At 50.9% G+C, this 12,522-nt stretch overlaps 1 protein-coding gene across 4 annotated transcripts in view; it reads right to left on the minus strand.

Annotated features, from left to right (window-relative positions):
- CYSTM1 (cysteine rich transmembrane module containing 1) overlaps window positions 1-12,269 on the minus strand; it is a 28,731-nt gene extending 16,462 nt beyond the window's left edge. Inside the window, exon 1 of one of the 4 annotated variants that reach the window (XM_071570107.1) lies at window positions 12,186-12,269. Coding sequence is in view for 1 of the 4 variants with exons in the window: in XM_071570105.1 (XP_071426206.1) it covers window positions 8,470-8,513 (44 nt within the window). In the remaining 3 variants the exon portion in view is untranslated. Of the gene's footprint in view, window positions 1-8,469; window positions 8,529-12,151 lie in introns of those variants that run through there. The other 3 variants (XM_071570106.1, XM_071570108.1, XM_071570105.1) reach the window with 3 other exon arrangements.
- Window positions 12,270-12,522: the final 253 nt, after the last annotated feature.

The raw sequence follows: 12,522 nt of genomic DNA on the forward strand, positions 1-12,522 counted from the left end.
GTACAACATACATGTAACTGGAGGCTCTTTAAGCACTGCACTGCAACACAACGCCCCTGCCAAGTCTCCAGCAAGGAAATTCTCCCTTCAAGGAGCCTGGGAAAGGCAGGCAGCAAGTCCTACAACTCACTTCAATGCAACCAGCTACAGAACTGGGACATAATGGGCCACTAATGTTCATCTAACCCAGAAAATCATCCCAAAATAGCATCCAAAAGAAATTCCCAGGGAAGAACAAGGCCAGAGAGAGCACATACCTACACACCACTGCATGTGGTAGTGCGACCATTTCATGCCCAGACACGGCCCAGGCAACCCTGTGAGCCCCCTGGTTTGCTCAGCCTCCCTGAGCCATGTCATAGAATAGAATCATAGAATCGATTGGGTTGGAAAAGACCTCCAAGATCATCAAGTCCAACCCTTGGTCCAACTCCAGTCCCTTTACCAGATCATGGCACTCAGTGCCACGGCCAATCTGCGTTTAAAAATCTCTAGGGATGGGGAATCCACCCCCTCTCTGGGCAGCCCATTCCAATGCCTGAGCACTCTCTCTGTAAAGAATTTTTTTCAGATATCCAACTTAAATTTCCCCTGGCAGCTGCTGTGCCTGCTCCTGGTGAGGGGAGACCCAAGGCACTGCTTCCTGCCCCGTGGAAAACTGCCTGCTGCCCCACGGGATGCCTGCAGGAGGCAGGGATCAGGAGTCACCCTCCTGAATGTAGGGATGTAAAGTAAACAATAAATAAATGGCAAAGGAACCGGACACCACACACAGACCATTGTGATCAAGTGAATGCCCACTATATTACACACTACACATGGTTTATATAGGGTTAAAGCTGTGTTCTCTTGGTTAAATTGAACCTCACACCATGTAACTGCAAATCCCAAATGGTTATAACCCGTATCTCACAAGTCCAATGTTTTGGTGCTTATCCTAACAGTTTTCAGAAACACCTCTGGTGTGCTGTGAGAAACCTAAAGAGTTCTCATGAGAAACCTCAAGGGAGTTGCTAAGAACTCCTGGGGATCAGCTCCTCCAAGCAGCTGTGATGCTGTATATTCTCAGCTGCTTTCAGTCTCACGGGGTCTTATATAGATCTGAATTGCTCACTCTTGACTTTTCTGAACCAACAGGGATGCACCAAACCAGGGAGGTGGCAGGTGGTAATTCCCCACTCCAGAAGGAAGAGTTTGCACTCCAGGTACATATATGTGTGTATATCTAGATGGGATATATAAGGCATGATGTTTATTTCATAACAACTCCCTGTGCTCAGCTTGCTTTGATGATCACTGCCAAGCTCCAGCAGACTCACATGGATTACTTCAGTTTTCCAAAGTCCTTCTACCTAAGGTGAAGGTCAGCTCAGCCTGTCCTTTCCAGGGAAGTTCAGTCTTCCCTTCTATCCCTTCATACGCCTCTGTTGATTTACCTGCACTCATATCATTGGTATTTGAGTGCTGAAGGTTTAATAGATGTGATTCTTCAGCTGGTTGTGAACTCAAATTCACAGACTATCACAGACTACTCTGAGTTGGAAGGACCCACAAGGATCATCGAGTCCAACTCTTCAGTCAATGGCCCACACAGGGGATTGAACCCATGACCTTGGCATTGTTACAGCCAAGTTTGAACCAACTGAGCTGATCTCAAATTCAGGCAGTGCATAACAAACTCAGCCATCCCACTACTCCACTGCCAGGACTGGCCACTGCCCCTTGGCTCCCTGGCCTCTGTACAAGCATCCAGCACGGGAACAACCCAAAATTCCTTTGGAGAGCAGGTACAACTGCCAGTGCAACCACACAGATAACAAAGCACCTCTGCAGAAAGGTCTGAGATGGGCATCAGGTGTCCAAGGCTGTACCTGGTAAAGCTCAGAAGCCCCTGAAAGTGTGTGGTAATATGAGAGCTTGGTTAAAACCAACAGCCATGGGGATGAGTAAAGAAAACTGCACATCAGAAGCTCTGCAGAAAGTCTGAGAAAAACAGACACAAGGAGTTAAAAATCCAATGGGAAATCAAACAGAGAAATGGCAGCATAAGAAACAAGAAAGAACTGCTGGTGCTCTTTGTTTAACAGCTCTGTGTCAAAACAGTTTCTGAAGAGAAGGTAAGTTTGGAAAGGAGACAGTAACTGAGCATCTGCCTGCTAATAAGGGACTGGGAATGAGGGAACAACTGGCCAGGGCCTGGTATCAGCCGGGCAGATTATTGGGCAGAGACCTCAGAAGAACAACAGAACAGTGGAAAATACAGAAATTAAGAAAAGCATATTCCGCTTGGGCAAAAGTTTCTTTCCCCCTCAAAGTTGAGGGCAAAACAACACAACTGAGATTAAGCAAGAGGTAAAAGAGCGTGTCCAGCAAGAACATTTTGAGCAGCCACTACATTGGAGATTTGTCTGTGATGAATGAGGAAAGTCCTGAGGAATTGGTCAAGGGATTCAGCAAGCCCAGGAAGCAGTTGTGAGAATTATGTTCCAAAAAGAATCCTTCCTTGTCCCCCACTTGCACTGTCACTCATTGCTACACATACACCCATCTCTACTTGCCCTTTTTAGACAGTGTGATGACGATATTGAGATTTTTGTCACTCTCATGAACTCATGTATGATTTTACATGCTTTCTAGCTCTATTTACTCATCTAGGTATGTGTTTGCAAGGCAGAGCTCTGAATCATGAAGCAGATACTTTGCAGAGACATGCCTGAGGTCTTAGTTAAATGTGTCACCAAGCTCTGCTGCAGGTTCTCACCAAAACTAGTAATTCCATGTGAGCTGCAGCCAGGATCAACCCCTACAAGCCTCCACCAGGGTTCATTTCTGTGGGCTCCCCAATGAGCACCTCTCAGAGACAAAGCTCAAAGGAAAGAAGCCAACCATCAATAAAGTCCTTTGTCTTCCATGGTGCTGCAGGAGGTCCAGCAGGAAGAGCTGGGACATCTCACTGGTGCTGAACTCCATGGTCCCTGCACAGCCTCACTGGTGCTGAGCTCCATGGTCCCTGCACAGCCCCACTGGTGCTGAACTCCATGGTCCCTGCACAGCCCCACTGGTGCTGAACTCCATGGTCCCTGCACAGCCCCACTGGTGCTGAACTCCATGGTCCCTGCACAGCCCCACTGGTGCTGAACTCCATGGTCCCTGCACAGCCCCACTGGTGCTGAACTCCATGGTCCCTGCACAGCCCCACTGGTGCTGAACTCCATGGTCCCTGCACAGCCCCACTGGTGCTGAGCTCCATGGTCCCTGCACAGCCCCACTGGTGCTGAACTCCATGGTCCCTCCACAGCCCCACTGGTGCTGAACTCCATGGTCCCTCCACAGCCCCACTGGTGCTGAACTCCGTGGTCCCTCCACAGCCTCACTGGTGCTGAACTCCGTGGTCCCTCCACAGCCTCACTGGTGCTGAACTCCGTGGTCCCTCCACAGCCCCACTGGTGCTGAACTCCATGGTCCCTCCACAGCCTCACTGGTGCTGAACTCCATGGTCCCTGCACAGCCCCACTGGTGCTGAGCTCCATGGTCCCTGCACAGCCCCACTGATGCTGAACTCCGTGGTCCCTCCACAGCCTCACTGGTGCTGAACTCCATGGTCCCTCCACAGCCTCACTGGTGCTGAACTCTGTGGTCCCTCCACAGCCTCACTGGTGCTGAACTCCGTGGTCCCTCCACAGCCTCACTGGTGCTGAACTCCGTGGTCCCTCCACAGCCTCACTGGTGCTGAACTCCATGGTCCCTGCACAGCCCCACTGGTGCTGAGCTCCATGGTCCCTGCACAGCCCCACTGGTGCTGAACTCCATGGTCCCTGCACAGCCCCACTGGTGCTGAACTCCATGGTCCCTCCACAGCCCCACTGGTGCTGAACTCCATGGTCCCTGCACAGCCCCACTGGTGCTGAACTCCATGGCCCCTGCACAGCCCCACTGGTGCTGAACTCCATGGTCCCTGCACAGCCTCACCGGTGCTGAACTTCAATCAGCACTAAACCCAGCAAACAGACATTTCCTTGACTGTCACTGAGCATTTGCACTGTCTGTTGTTGGTAAACAATAAATTCCTAAAAAGAATGGCAAACCATGTTCCCATTCCTTCCTCCCCTCCCTGCATTAGCAGCTTTCCTAAAGGGTAAGTTCATTAATATACCATTGCTTCCTTAAGCTATCTCCAAACTCCTTTGTTCCACACTGCTGAGCAAACATTATTTCCCCTATCCCAAGAGAAAGGTTTCATTTTTAAACAAGCTACTTATACCCCAGAAGTCACCCACAAGTTCTGCAAAACAGGAGCCACCTGAAGCACAATATATAATACAGAGAATGCACATGGCACTGTATGAGCATGTACACACTGAGGTATCAATGGTCAAGAACCACCACTCTGTGTGAGAATATCAGTCTTTCTACATATGTAACCTGGTCTGGGCTAAAGCTTAGCAAAAGGTGGAAGTACACAACTATAATAATTTAACCTGTCCATTCTGGCCATCACTCCTTAGAGAAACAAATTTCATCATTAAGCTTTGAAAATATCTCCTTCTTTCTGATTGCTTCAAACTTCCTGCCTTGTACAAGGCCAGCAAACCAAGGCAGCTGCTACAGAACTGGTCAGTCACTGCTCCTGACTCTCCTCTTCCAGCACACTCATTAATTTATTATGATTTTTTTTCCTCCAGGCCTTTCTTCCAAGCTGAGAACAGCCTTCTTCAACAGAGCCTGCTCCATTCCTTGGCCAATCCTTCCACCCGTTGCTGTGCCTTTGGTGTCACTGTCTGGTTTGGAGTGAGCAGGGTCCCTGCTGTGCAGTGCTGCCTTCTGCTAATCCACTCCCAGGGCAGCTCCTGCCATCAGTCAAGCCAAAACCAGCTCAAGCTGCACAGCACTAATTGTACTGCAAGATCCTTCCAAGTGGGAATAGCTCCTGTAGAGCCTGTCACTGCACAGACAGAGCCAGGATCATTGTGCATCACACATATCCCTCACCAAAGTGACAACACAACAGTCTCTTCCACCATTTCACTGACTCTTCCACAGGTCTCTGAAAAGCAGCCTCTGAAAACTTGGGAAAGTCTCATCATCCAAAAGTTGCCACCTCAAACTAGGAAAAAAGAAACAGGCAACCTAATTTGGATGGTTGCCCAGGGGTGTCCAGCCCTGCAGCACAGCCTGGACAGGGGAGGACTTATGGTCAGAAGGTACCACGATGCAGGAAAACAAACAAGAATCAAGAAAACAAGGGAAAGCCTGATGGAGAGAAAACTCTTCTGTCAGCACAAGGGGAGCCCAAACAAAGAGCCTTCACTTCCTGCCAAGATGACCCAGTTTCACCCTTTTCCCTCCTTCAACAGGCCACGTACAAGGCTGGCACTCCCAAGCATCTCTTCAGAGGTCAGAATAATTATGGCCACTGTAATTATGGCAAAGTGACTGGGGATCAGTATGAATCTGCTTCTGCTTGTTGGCACTGAGGACACCTTGTCACCTTGAACAGAGAATGCACAGAACCATCTGCATTTTCACACAGTAGGTGCTCACAGCTGCCAACCCACCTGCAGAGAAATACCAGCCCTGAGGGACAGCTGCCTGCAAGGCAGATCCTTCAAATGTAACATCCAGGGCAAGCAAATCCATTAAATCAAGTGTGCATGTTGGGGAGATGACAGTCTAACCTGGGTACTGAAACAGGGTGAAATCACAGAATGGATTGGGTTGGAAAAGACCTTTGAGATCATCAAGTCCAACCCTTGGTCCAACTCCAGTCCCTTTACCAGATCATGGCACTCAGTGCCACAGCCAAGCTCAGGTTAAAAACCTCCAGGGATGGGGAATCCACCCCCTCTCTGGGCAGCCCATTCCAATGTCTGAGCACTCTCTCTGCAAAGAAGTTTTTTCTGCTCTCCAACTTCAATTTGCCCTGGCAGAGCTTGAGCCCATCGTGCCCCCTTGTCCTATTGCTGAGTGCCTGGGAGAAGAGACCAACCCCCACCTGGCCACAACTTCCCTTCAGGGAGTTCTAGATCTCCTGTTGCACAGGGAGCAGTGAAAGAAACAGCTCTATGAAAAACAAATGGGGACTTATAAGTTAAAAAAAAAAGAAAAAAAAGAGAAATCGGCAACCTGGGACACCAACCCAAAAACAATTAGCAGACTTAGGGGATTTAAAGAAAGACGTTGTTTGTTTTTAGGACAGAAAACAAGCACCACACCTTGTGCTGCTGTAGTCAGGAAGAACCGTGTGTTGGGTACGGCTGATATTGACTCAGCTGGTCTTTACACAGATGAAGATGGAGGGCAGACCCTGAGAAGGACAACTGGGGCACCCTGATGTAACCCACCCCCTTCAATGCCTGCAGCACTGGGAAGTCGTTTTCCAATACAGAGCTCTAATGGAAAGTACATTTAACATCAACAATCCAGCTCCTGGCAACCAGCCTAGCATTTAAATTACATTTCATATGAACAGTATCCAAATGAAAACCAGCACAAGTGGCTTTTAAATGGCACTGGTTCTGTGCTTCCCCTCTTACCAGCTTATTTGCCAGTTCCATTTAGTGACTGCATGAAAGGTATGTTAAGGGTAAATTGTAAGAGATTCCATCCTTGCTCAGATCACTGCCAGGAAAAGCTTCCTGCCTGGTTTGCCCTCCCACTTCACCTGGAACAGCAGCTCAAGGGGAACTGCACCAGAACTACCCCCACCTTTTCTGACAAAAGGTGCTCAAAAGTGCTTTACTTCATAAAATACAGGTCCAAGCAGAAGTGAAGAGCCCAGCTTTGTACTGCCAAAGGAAAAGCTAAAAACCCTTCCCCTGCTCAAAGCCATTTCCTTAAGAGGTGACTGGAGCTCCAGGACACTCCTGGTCCTTGGGAAGAGGTGTGTTCAAGTGGCTGCCAGGCATCTCCTGCACAACACAACTCTGCTGCCACCAGATCAGGCAGCTCTGTGGAACAGCAGTTTGGATGAACAAGCATTTCACAGAATCACAGAATTGACCGGGTTGGAAAAGACCTCCGAGATCATCAAGTCCAACCCTTGGTCCAACTCCAGTCCCTTTACCAGATCATGGCACTCAGTGCCACGGCCAAGCTCAGGTGAAAAACCTCCAGGGATGGGGAATCCACCCCCTCTCTGGGCAGCCCATTCCAATGCCTGAGCACTCTCTCTGCAAAGAATTTTCTTCTGCTCTCCAGCTTCAATTTGCCCTGGCAGAGCTTGAGCCCATCGTGCCCCCTTGTCCTATTGCTGAGTGCCTGGGAGAAGAGACCAACCCCCACCTGGCCAGAACTTCCCTTCAGGGAGTTCCTGAGCTGGGTATTCCTTCCTCCTGGGAGCCTCCAAGCCCTCTGGAGGCCAAAGGTCTGCCCATGTGTGCAAATGGGGACTGCACCTGATCTGTGAGGCTGACACTGGTGTCCCTACAAAATATCTCACCTTACCAGTCCCATCATCTGTCCTGCCTTTTTGGCAAAGCCATGATGGATATCCACATTTCCAGGTGATTTTGGTTTCAAAAATGGGGGTTTGATCAGCTCTAAAGGGCCTGTAGTCACACTGACACTTCTTGCCTCAGGGGAAATGTCAGCCAGGCAGAGGGACCTGGGGGGACTGAGGGACAGGAAGCTCAACAGGAGCCAACAGTGTGCCCAGGTGGCCAAGAAGGCCAATGGGATCCTGGCCTGGATCCAAACTAGCGTGGCCAGCAGGCCCAGGGCAGTGACCCTTCCCCTGGACTCTGCCTTGGGGAGGCCACACCTTGAGTGTTGTGTTCAGTTCTGGGCCCCTCAGTTGAGGAAAGAGATTGAGGGGCTGGAGCGGGGCCAGAGAAGAGCAACAAGGCTGGTGAAGGGACTGGAGCACAAGTGCTGTGGGGAGAGGCTGAGGGAGCTGGGGGTGTTCAGCCTGGAGAAGAGGAGGCTCAGAGGTGACCTCAGCACTGTCTGGAACTGCCTGAAGGGAAGTTCTGGCCAGGTGGGTGTTGGTCTCTTCTCCCAGGCACTCAGCAATAGGACAAGGGGGCACGATGGGCTCAAGCTCTGCCAGGGGAAATTGAAGTTGGAGATCAGAAGACAATTCTTTGCAGAGAGAGTGCTCAGGCATTGGAATGGGCTGCCCAGAGAGGGGGTGGATTCCCCATCCCTGGAGGTTTTTCACCTGAGCTTGGCCGTGGCACTGAGTGCCATGATCTGGTAAAGGGACTGGAGTTGGACCAAGGGTTGGACTTGATGATCTCGGAGGTCTTTTCCAACCCAATCCATTCTGTGATTCTGTGATTCTATGATTTGTAGAGCTTCACAGTCACAGATCTATCTTTCCTGCTCTGTCTCCACAGAACTCTTACCAATGCAGCCTTGTGCCCATCCAGATTTGCATGCCAGGATTTTAACTTTACAGACAAATTTCAATGTCTTCTCAGTTGTTAGGAACACACAGACCTCTCCAAAATCACTATGCCTGTCACTTACTGCCCAGTTTTCTTGCTTGCAATACACTCTCCACTGTCCACCATCTTGTCCTGCACGGCAGAAGGAAAGCATGAGGCTGACACAGTGCAGTCCCTACAATCAAAGTGTTATTGAAAAAAAAAGAAAATCAAATCCATTGCCCTGCTACTGTTATTACATGAACTGCATCCTCATGGGCAAAAATTGTCACGTTTCTCAGACATCTGATGAAAGATTTTAATAACATATACTTAAACACCAGGGACTAACAATTACAACGACAGAAAACACACTGCACAGCCCCTTGGGGGGTGGAAGCCACAGCACCTGTTGCTGACACCAGGTGAGACTTTGCCCAGGTACAGGAGTGCCTGTGGCAAAACACACCATAAAGCATCTTTAAAGAGAAATCACCACAGAGAGGAGTGTGAACATCCTGGTTTCAGGTTTTAAATGGTTTTGCCTGCACTGCTCTTGTTCAAGTCCTTGTATAATTTCCTGACTCAGATAATTCCAGAAATACACGATTATAGTTTGCTCCTAAAGTGGTGCATTGACAGTTTTAAGGTGAAATAAAAAAAAAAATCAGTGAAAACATCTGATTGTCAAGTTAAACCAGACCTGCAAATAATAGCTAAAGAAAGCAGATTTATTGGTCCCACTGAGAAGAGAATGTGAAACAAACAGTATGATTGGCAAGAAAATTAATAAGCACAGATAATGCATTCATATGCTATTCAGATGCTGTTCTGGCAGCATTCCCACCATGGAACAGCAGGAGTCTTTCGGGATAACCTCCCCAAGCTCTGATACACTGGTGGATTTAGTGGAAGATACTCCCCAGGCAGCACACAAATCCCAGGGCACGGTTACTTTGCTGTGTGCACAGAAACACAGGCAGTTCCTACAGCTGAGACCTCATTACTCAGAAAGATTGTGGTGAGAGGCTGGAAATGGAATGAGACTGAGATTTTGTCTTCTTCCCCCCTCACCTTTTCTCACTTTTTCTGCTTTCCCACATCCCACATGGGGCTCTAACACAGTGGTTTTCTTTGCCCATAGGGCATATGCAAGAATCCTCTTTAATGGCTGCGTGTCACAGGGCACAAACCAGTTCCTTCTATCAGCTGACATCAAATCAAGAAAGTCTTTGCCTTGCCCTGTCTGAGGCTGAAAAGCTTTTACACTTCAGGGCACTGCCCTCAATAGCTGGTAAGACCAAATAACACCCCAAGAACACATTCTAATCCTAGTGTGGAAATATGCCTTTCTGATACATAAGTGCCAGAAGGAACAGCTTTTGTCCAGCAGTGCCTGGCATAAGGAACACAATCAGACATTTCCAAGAAGGTCCATTCCCAGAAGCTTCCTGGAATCCTGGGCAACCACTGGAACAGACCCGTGCTCCATCCCCAAGGCACTGGGGTGGTGGCACTTCCAGTCCCAGCTGGGAGATGCTCCCTGGGATAGAGGATGAAGGTAGCCCAGCATTTGCCTGCCCCTCATGGGCACTTCACCCCAAAATCTGGAGGGGGCAGCCTCTCATGCAGGGATACAAGCCCCGGAATCTCTGGGCTGCCTGTGGGAAGCCGAGCTGCTGCAGGCAGGATGCCAGGCCTGGCAACACTGACCGTGTGCTTGAATGACTCGGGCTCCTTCCGATCTTTCCCTATTCCCAGAAATGACAGTGCTATTTTCTACTCATTGAGCCACTGGGTTTGAGGTCACAAGCAGGAAGTTGGGAAATACAGAATACACACCGAGAGAGTAGAAAATATCAATACTGATGGTAGCACACAGACCTGCTCATTCAAGGCTCCAGCTGCCACGGGTTTCCAGGGAGCCCTGCTGAGCTTCCAGCCATGCCACAGGGAGCTCACAAACGGGGGACAGGAGAAATGCAGGCCTGCTTCTTGAAAATCCACAGTTACACAAGCTCTGCCCTCACAGACAAAATTAAGTAACATATTCACCTGCTCATGCATTGAAACACCCCTGAGAACAGGCAGCTCCTCTGTTTATGGTACACACAGCCCTCCGGGTAATTCCACCATCCCAATGCAATGCCATAAGCAGGAACATCTCTGCTTACACTCACAGAACACCTCTGGTCTTCCGAGCACCAAACCACTGCCAGTTTCAAATGTAACATGGACCTCGGGGGGAACACATGGCAGCCAAACAGCAGAACTCTCCTCTGGCTGACAGCAGGGCAGGGTCTGCTCAGCCCATGCAGAGCCCCCACCCATGTCAGAGCCACTCCTTTACAGGACATTCTCCTCTTCCCTTCGACCTCTGCAGCAAGGACAGCCATGAGCCTCTGCAGATTATCAGTTACAGCTCTCACACCATTTGGGGAATGACAAATCAGTATTTAACAAAGATGGCTTTTATAGCACATGAATAAGAGGCAGAGTGCTCCAGAAGTTTCAGGGCTTGGTAAAACCATTATTCTGCGCAGTAGATTATTATCTAACATGCACATTAATCCCTGACTGTCCCCAAAAAGCCCTGAAACAGGATCAATAAAATTTATAGAGAATCAGTGTTCTCAGTCTCATCAGTCTATCTGACTTAGTGCTATTATTATTATAATTGCCAAAAGTTTCTACAAAGAGTTAGTTTTTATTTAAGGCAACTGGTGAAAAATACCCCTTTCCTGGCTCAGCAGCCCTTCCCACACCTTGTATCCCATCCCTGTGTTTACCACAGCACAAAGAGAAGGCAGCTGCTCACACAGACATTCTAACTCACCCACACTCACTGCCTTATCCAGACTCACCCTATTTACAATCAGGTTGTTCACACTCGTCTCGCAGCAAAGGCATCAAAAACAAAAAGCACTTCTTCTTTTCCCTCTTTCAGATAAAGCTAAACACGAATCTGGGATGACTGGGACAGATCTTGGCACTGCTCCGGACAGAGAGGACCTGTCCACTGCCACCAGAAGGGGTGGCACATCCATGTGGCAGAGACGAGGCGAGTACCCCCCTTTCCCCCTTCTCCTGTTTCACCACGACATATAATTATCCAAATGAGGTTCCCTCAGCCATACGAACAGGAAACAAATCCAGGACAACCATAATGGCTTTTCAAACACACCATGCGGCGTTATTATTTTCACTCGGAGCGCTCGCACGCCTCTTGCCCTACACTAAATAAGCCCAGCATTAGTACGAGCCGTGCCCATCTGCTCTGGGTGCCCTTCCTGTCCCCCCCCGGCACAAACAGCCCCGCCCGGTCCGCCCCGAGCCCCCCGCGCACAGGGCAGGGCTGGGAGCCCCCCCAGATGCCGCTCCAGCCGGGAACGGTGCGCGCATCCCTGGGATAACAGAGCCTGGCCGGGGCTGCGCACGGGGAGGGACGAAGGGAGGGACCCCCGGCTCGGGGCAGCGCTTGGGGGGCTTCACTGGCTCCCCCCACACCGGAGCGCTGTCCCCGGCGCAGCCACTCACCGCGGGGTCGCAGGGGCTGCGGTGGGTCCCGCCCCTCACCCCGACCCTTCTTCTGTGTCCTCCTCATCCTCCCCACCCCTCGCAGCCCAGCGCGACCCCGCGCCCGGACCCGCTGCCACCCAACAGCCCCAGCTCCCCCCGCACGGAGCCGAGCCGAGCCAAGCCGAGCCAAGGCGAGTCCAGCCGAGCCCCCCCGGCCCGGCTCACCCCGCACACCCAGCACGGACCCCGCCCGGACCCCCCGGTACCTCCGCCCCGCGCGTCTCGCGCCGCCGCCCGCACCTGCTGCGCACCCCGCGGGGCCGTGACGTCACAGGCGGGCACAGGACACGCCTCCGACAGGCGGGGCTGTGACGTCACATCACGGACCACGCCCAAGAATGGGCGTGGTAAAAATGGGGGCGTGGCCCGAGGAAGGGACGGGCGAGGGGGGAGCGGTCAGGGTGGTCCCTGTCCCCGTCCCCGTCCCCGTCCCCGTCCCCGTCCCCGTCCCCGTCCCCGTCCCCGTCCCCGTCCCCGTCCCTGTCCCACCTTCTTCCTCTGCCTCTGCCTCCGTCACTGTCAATGTCCCTGCTCCTGTCCTTGTCGCAGCTACTGCCGCTGCCCTTGCCCTTTGCCC

Source organism: Pithys albifrons, chromosome 15 (genome assembly GCF_047495875.1).
Source record: "Pithys albifrons albifrons isolate INPA30051 chromosome 15, PitAlb_v1, whole genome shotgun sequence".
In the NCBI taxonomy this organism is placed as follows: Eukaryota; Metazoa; Chordata; class Aves; order Passeriformes; family Thamnophilidae; genus Pithys; species Pithys albifrons.